Raw genomic sequence first — 7,722 nt, 5'->3', positions numbered from 1 at the left:
ACACATACAAAAAAAATGACACCAACAAGTTCAACAGGATTGGAGTTACAAATTTGGCTCAGGAGGTAGAGCGCTCGTCTTGGGATCAAGGGATCGCAGTTCGAATTCGGCTCCTCCGTGTTACATGTCGAAGTGTCCTTGGGTAAGACACTGAACCCCTAATACCCCCAATATGCAGGTTAGCGCCTTACATGGCTGCACGGCCGCTATTGGGAAATGTGAAGCACACTGTAAAGCGCTTTGGGAAGTCTTGACTTGAAAAGCGCTATATAAATGCAGATCATTTTATTTCATTTAAATAAAAATCAATGAATAAACAACTAAAATACTTTATATCTACTTCCTTTATTTCAACACAGAAAACAAACTTTCATATTACAGAAAAGGCAAACACACAGGACCGTTACAGGGAAATGTGCATGTCTTTGATTTAACTCATAATATGCTTTCCTGATGGATTATAAAATCCTGAGAATAGTCACTGACATTACTGAGAATTTGACAAATATGGTTGCTGTCTCAATAATTAATACTATAATCGCAATAGCTGGTTTGACCATATAATTAATAAACTGTATTTGATAAAGCTAGAACTTGTTAAAACCGCATTACATATGTGTGTTTGAACTGGATCCGTTTACGTTTCTGCTCGACTGAAAAAAATGGTTGAAAATTTACTCTATTATTCTTTGTCGCACAATAAAATGATTTGGATCCTTGGATTTGAAAACCATGCTTAAAATATAGATTAGGAGTCACAATACTATCGGCAAGAACTTAACTAAATAAAACTAAATTGGAGACATTAAACCTTATACAACACATTCAAACAAATTGAGTAAATACTTTGAAAAACCATTTTGACCATGCCCATTGGAGGGCATATCACCCACTAAAAACCGTAAAACAAGAATTAGATAAATAAAATACTACGATTACAGCTTTTAGGAGGACTACTAATAAGGAAAACCGTAAAGAAGAAAAAAAAAAGCCAATCTACACTTATTTTGCAAAGAAGCAACACAGGTTACTAAAGTTACACACACGGAAAATACTTGAGGATTAGGCCTCCTCCAAATGAACTCGGCGTTTCGCATGCGACAGGCGAAAGCACCAAGAACCATCGTGAAGAGCAAATCTCCAAGTCCGACCCATCAAAGTACAGTTTCTCTTCTTCCTCTCTCGTTTCAGCTTTCGGAAGAATCCTGACAAAGCTCCTTTTTATTCTGGCCTAGAAGCCGTCAATATCACATACCCATTGAGGGCGGAGTTTCAAGGGATCGAAAATGAGCCGCGGATGAGCCCGCCTCCTTGCCAAAATTCCGTCCGCAACTTACCGAAGGGAAACGGCTCACTTCCTGCAACTCGGGTTCGACGGGAGGCGGTGATGTTGGGGGTACGGCTTGACAGTGGGCTGCTGAAGAAAGGGTGGGGGAGGTTGCTTCCGAGGTAGGGCTGAAGAAGCAATTTGCCCTCCTAGCCGCCCCTCCCTGCAAAGCGTCGCCCGGTCGGACCCCAGAAAACGAGGCGGCGGCGGAAGACCCGCTAAGCGAGGCATCTGCACCATCGAGTGTGGCGGTGCTACGGGGGGGAGGCTCGCCCGCTGCCCAGGAGGCAGTCAAGAGGGCGAGCTAAGCTTCGGCTTTCCGTTTCCTCCTCGCAGTGTGGCCTGGTGCTGCTGTTCCGACACCCGAGACCCGCTGGACTAGAGCCGATCTCCATGCCTTCACTGGACCAAAGACGCGAATGACGCTGGTATCGCGTTCACACCCAAGCGGTCCAGCCCTCGTACAGCTGGGCCAGGTTGTCCATGTTTGTGGCGTCTTTGATGACACAGTCCACCTGGGTGGAAATTGAGTTGTCGTTATAGCAATGTTGTGGACACGGTTTGCGACAGGATTAGACATACACGTATTCATTTTAAATACGTTTGTCAGAAACAGCCTGACATAAGGCTCAAAATCTCTTTTATAGCGAAATACAGAACCCCCTCGCTACTTAAGCCTTCAGTATCGCAGATTTGGAATTGAAAAAGGGCTGCGACTAACGATTATTTTGACAATTGATGGCTTGGTTGTTTATTCTTTCAATTAATCGGATTTTTTCAAATGTACCAATTTCATTTCCTCCTAAATTCAAATATTGAGGTTTTGGACAGATACTACAAAAATGCAAAAAACAACAGAACATTCTACAACATATAAACAATAATAAAACATCCTAGTGTTTGTCAAATAACATTGAACAAAATATGTATACTATAGGCAGCACGGCGGAACAGTGGTTAGCGCTTGTGCGGCACAGTTCATGTAATGGGAACCTGTCGTGGGTTCAAATCCAGCTCCAGACTTCCTGAGCAGAGTTTGTATGTTCTCCCCGTGCGTTCCAAAAACATGCATTTCAGGTGAATTGACCGGTCCAAATTGTCCCTAGGTGTGAATGAGCGAATGAGTTGTCTGTCCCTGTGTGCCCTGCGATTGGCTGGCAACCAGTTCAGGGTGTCCCCTGCCCACTGCCCAGAGATGGCTGGGATGGGCTCCAGCCCGCCCCCGCGACCCTAATGAGGATAAGAGGTACGGCTAATGAGATGAGATGTATGCTATACACCTGCGAATGTGTAAGATACTCTTTCTATCAACTTAATATCATATTGCATTTAGACTTATCATACTTATCATATCATTAAGTTTATGCTTAGCAAACCTTTTATCCACCAAAAATTATGAAAAATGTAAACCGACTTTTCTAAATGTCAAATAATTTATTTTTGTTCAAATCTTTGAATATGATAAACATTTCCAATGTGCAAAAACTTTGTCGAGTTTGACTGTTTTATGCAATGTTCATTAAAACCATGATTTAAAAAAAAAAGTATGACACTTTTATAAAAACGGTCTCAAGGCGCCCTCTGCCAGACTAGAGGCACTACAACCCGACTTTACAATGAGATCAAATGCACTTACCTGCGTTGATTGAGGACTCGTTCGTACATCACGCAACACGAAGAATCAATGAGGTAATTACAACGTAATTAGCCAATGCTTTTAACAGTAGATTTTAATTCATTTTATCGATTCGTTTTTGCAGCCCTAAATAAAATGGTATTAGTGGTCATTGATATCAATATATCGTGTTCGGGGCAGACAGCAAATGCTCTCACAGGGGCAGGGTAGGGGGGCTTTGTGTGTTGGGTGGGGCGTGTATGCGCGCAACTGTTTGACTGACAGCAAACACCAGCCTAACAGTTGGGCGGGGGCAAATTCAATGTATCCAACCCCCCTCAAAACATACTGCAGAGCTACAGCAAAGCTAGTACCTTAAGCAACTTGTTAATTTAAATAGAAATACATCAATTAAATCTGACTCTGAGCAAATTTAGAATAACACAAAGAAATGGTCATCACCAACGAGTGCTCTGTGGATTATTAGCGGGTTTGGGAAGCTATTGAGGCGAAATCGGGAGAGAAGCTAATATCGAAACTGCTAGGCTAAAAACTCTCTTAAATCACGCCTGCCGAGCTTGTATCTCACCAACGCCAGATCATTATCTATGAAACGAATGCTCGAGCTACAACTCGAGGGAACCCACTACATTCGTGACTTTTGTGACCTGGCTGAAATTGAGGTTACAATTATGTGTTCTGTGTTTTTATTTGTAGATCTATAGTTGTTATTTTGTTACAGTCGTATACTCTGTCGGTAAGGATGTCATCTCAAGGTAAATTTGACCCTTGGGGGCATTAACAAAAGTGAAATGCTACTTTGCGTTTTTTCACGTTTTGCGATGAGTTCTGGTCCCAATTGACCACAATAACTGAGGGATTACTGTATACACGTATGAAATGTACAATGCATGTAATCAAAACCGTATTGGCTTAATCAGTTTAATATTTCCCTGTTAGTCACCAAGCTACTGCGATGATACGCAGGGTCTGCTTTGCAATCTTTCATTGGCTGCAGCCAGACTAATATAATCCCAAACTTTATAAATGTCGGTACACGTACTATATGATGATGCTGCCATTTCTGTATGTTCATTATACTTGTTGAAACTCTATTGAGCATGTGCCGCTCTCAGCAGGGGTTTTATTCATGTTAATCTTAAGTAAACAGCGCCCTCTTCTGGGGAGCTTTGTTAGGGTAGCTGTCTACCAAATCCTTGAAAAACCCGAGTTGGCATACGATTACCAATCACACTACGTCGTATCGCAATGTCAAATTGCATATTTAATGTTTTATTCAGCACTTTGAATAACATTTTGGAATCTGAAAAGCGTTATACAAATACATTTTGATTTGATTTTAAGACGTAAAAGAGAAAAATAAGATAAAAGCATGTCAGAATAGGCAAACATATTAACATGGTAGTGCTTGTTGACTAGCCTACGTTTTAATAACGGTGCAATAAAAAGTAATGCATTAACTATTAGCACAAACCCAATTTCCGATAGCAAGATAAATACTAAATAATAAAAGTCTTGCACGCTTGTTTAGGTGTCTGAGACTGTTAGCCATTGTTTAAAGGGACCTGTAACGAGGTACTTTACCACAGTGTTTCTCAACCGGTGGTCGTGAGCTACTCTAGGGTCACGAACCCGTTTTCAGTGGGTCGCCAACGCTTGCTTCGGTATAAATAATTGGAAGAAAAAAAAAAGGACAGGGTTTAATTAGATAGATAGATAGATAGATAGATACTTTATTCATCCCCGAAGGGAAATTCACATTACAATATAATATAATTACACTTGTTCACAGTATATGGCCCAACAAATGCGATCTGATCACTCCCTAAAATCCACGGTTAGTTTGTTTGCACATGTTGAACATGGCCAAACACAAATACAGTGGGAAATATATGAGATATGGATTTTACTATATTGAAACTAAAACTAAGGATGTGAAGCATTTATGATTTCGTTAAAAAGGCCGATAATTAAACATGAGAGGGACAGTGTGTATTACTTGAACCAAACCCAAGTACCCAGTAGTAGCAGTGAGTGCACTGTCAATTTACCACGAGACCACCAGTGGTACAGATGGAGATAGTATTTTGTTGAAAGACTTTCTGTTTTCTCCATTCTTTCTTATTCGTTGGTGATGAACTCGAGACTGTTTAACCTATCACATTGCACTATGCAAATCAGTGCACAGTAGGTAAAGAATAGAAAAATAGAATTTACTTTTATTGTCATTCTTTGTAACCATGCACACAGAATGAAATGTCGATACATCTGACCTGTACAAGTAAACTGTAGCGAGCCGATGCAGCCGCAGCCAAAACGGGCGCCGCCATTTTAGACCCAACTGCTGTGTTGGGAGTCATTAAGTGACCAAATCCCCCAATTCCAACCCTTAATGCCGAGCGCCAAGCAGATAAAAAAAAATAATAAATTGGCGGCCATGCAGCCATGTAAGGCGCTAACCTGCTTATTGGGGGTATGAGGGGTTCAGTGTCTTACCCAAGGACACTTCGACATGTAACACGGAGGAGCCGAATTCGAACTGCGATCTCTGATCCCAAGACGAGCGCTCTACCTCCTGAGCAACTGCCGCCCCAGATCGTGTGATAGGGAGTTCAGGACACCCTGTGTGATGTCATTGATGACGCTGGTGGTCTAGTGCTGAAGTGTCGTCAGTTATACCGCCACTTTGCTAGTTCAATTCCCGTTGCATACAATGTTTTGCAATTGCAAGGTTTATCGATTTGACATTCATTGCAAATATTTTGCTCAAATATGGTCATATACCCTAAAACCTTTTAAGGTGACACGTACCTATAAATATTGCATTTCCAATCTCATCCACCTTATTCTGTGGTATATAAGGCGCACTAGAATATAAGGGAAACTTTCTGGTAAAATTGGGGTTTTTAAGTGTGCTTGATAGTCCGGAAAATACGGTGATTTCACAATCAGGCCTTCCGTTTAGGGTAAACGGGCCTTTCAAAAATAGTTTCACACATGACCTCAGCTGCAAAGTTTTTTTGTTTTTTTTTGAAGCCTTACCTGTTCAGTGACACTCATCCTCCGGTTAGGATCGATGTCTCTGCCTTCTAGCTTGGCTTTCACTCGCTTCCACACGCTGACAGCATATGAGTTTCTCTCTTGGACAGCTGCAATGGAAAAGGGAGATTAACAGCAAAAAGGGCTTTTGAGAATTAACCAATCATAACACTGGTAGTTGCTGCAACTTCTAAGTATGGATGTGGGGATGCTAAAAATGAAATGTCATTAAGGGATCTTCATCCTTAGCTTGAAGCGGTACATATTAGTGCCATTGCATGCCATTTTTGTGATAAACATGACAACGAGAGTTGAAAGGAGGACAAACCACGCTGCAATATGTATGATTGTGAGGGAATACAGTGCCAGTAGAAGCAACTATTTTACAAACTTTGAATTCCTGTGACAGGAGTTTTTACAATTACAATAAAAAACATGATTCATTTGTTAGATTCTGTTACGCATTTAAAATGAGTGTTTTGAGTTTCAAAAGAGTATCAGAAGAAAGAGCAAGTTTGTATTTCTGCTTAATACTAAACAATGCGACTAAATATCCTACCTAATGTCTGGTGGGTGCAAGATTTGTTATACCTTTTCCTGTTTTAGGATCTCGCACCGCCCTTTTGGGGCTGGGGTTCAGGCCTTTGTTGTTCATCAGTGTGCTGGGTGGGGTGTCCAAAGGAGTCCCTATATTACGCGGGAGGGCCTTCCGTGCATTCTGGGACATGGATTCTGGCTGTGTTTTCAACCCACTGCATCTAACAGCTAAAGCAAAGAGAACTTCTCTTTCTACCTGCCAGAGTAAAAAGAAAACAAAAACGGATCCGGTGTGTATGATACCTGCTGCAAAGCTCGTTTGTGCTCCTGATACTGGGCTGGCACAGTCAGTTTCTCTGTCAGTCACCAATGGGGAAGCAAACCCCACTAAGCCATTGTAAACGCTGCGTTGAGGCAAACTCAAGCGTTAGCATCCAATTAATACTAGTAAACTTTCTAGCCTGTGATTTGGATTACCTCTGACTCTGGGACTGGAGCTCCTTCACGGTGCCGGGGATCTCCTCAAGCAATTCAAGATGCTCTCGATTACGCGGCTGCCCACTGGCCTGAATGACTGTGAATAAGACCACCTGGATGTTGTCCTGCCATGCTTTGTAATCCATCAAAAAATGGCGGACACTGCCCTCATAGGCCACATTTTCACCATCAGCTAAAGCTCCCTCCTCATCCTGTAAGTCCATGGAAGAAGCAGATATAGTACCAGAATTTTTGACTTCATCACTTTATGATTTTATGAAATTGAGATAGAACCTTAGCCATTGCTCTGAGGAGGTGCTTCACATCACCCAATAAGCGGTTGTGGTTTGATAAAATAGTTTTAATGGAGTCAACAAGGAGTTGCTGTGTTTCGATGCAGGACTCTAGCTGCTGCTCTCGTTCTTCCTGTGTCCTCTGTTCTGTAGAAAGCTCATCTTCCAGATGGCTCAGGGCACAACTCAGCCAATCGGGGCTGCCGATTGGTAGATCCAGCACCGGGCTCTGTCGCAACCGTAAAAAACATTAAAACGAAGTCCCAAATTCTTAAACATGCAAAATGTGTGAATATTGTATGCAGTTTTTGCATTTAACCTACAGATATTTCATTGGTAATATTACAATTATTTTAGGAGACAAAGCATTTGAAAAATGCATGTTTTGTCTTTGTCAGCTTGAGCTGTGACGT

At 41.7% G+C, this 7,722-nt stretch overlaps 1 protein-coding gene across 1 annotated transcript in view; it reads right to left on the bottom strand.

The window, feature by feature from the left end:
• Positions 1-326: 326 nt before the first annotated feature.
• The window catches only part of smg1 (SMG1 nonsense mediated mRNA decay associated PI3K related kinase), a 48,642-nt gene continuing 41,246 nt past the window's right edge, over positions 327-7,722 (bottom strand). Inside the window, exons 59-64 of the mRNA XM_088344828.1 lie at positions 7,311-7,538; positions 7,017-7,228; positions 6,843-6,943; positions 6,594-6,767; positions 6,006-6,112; positions 327-1,842 (exon numbers count right to left, since the gene is read on the bottom strand). Of these exons, the coding sequence (XP_088200954.1) occupies positions 1,765-1,842; positions 6,006-6,112; positions 6,594-6,767; positions 6,843-6,943; positions 7,017-7,228; positions 7,311-7,538 (900 nt within the window). The 3' untranslated portion in view covers positions 327-1,764. The remainder of the gene's footprint in view (positions 1,843-6,005; positions 6,113-6,593; positions 6,768-6,842; positions 6,944-7,016; positions 7,229-7,310; positions 7,539-7,722) is intronic.

This window comes from Urocampus carinirostris, chromosome 1 (genome assembly GCF_059441175.1).
Source record: "Urocampus carinirostris isolate Australia breed hairy pipefish chromosome 1, RoL_Ucar_1.0, whole genome shotgun sequence".
NCBI classification, from domain to species: domain Eukaryota; kingdom Metazoa; phylum Chordata; class Actinopteri; order Syngnathiformes; family Syngnathidae; genus Urocampus; species Urocampus carinirostris.
The sequence above is the reverse complement of the archived record's forward strand: the minus strand, read 5'-3'. Positions and strand labels throughout refer to the sequence as shown.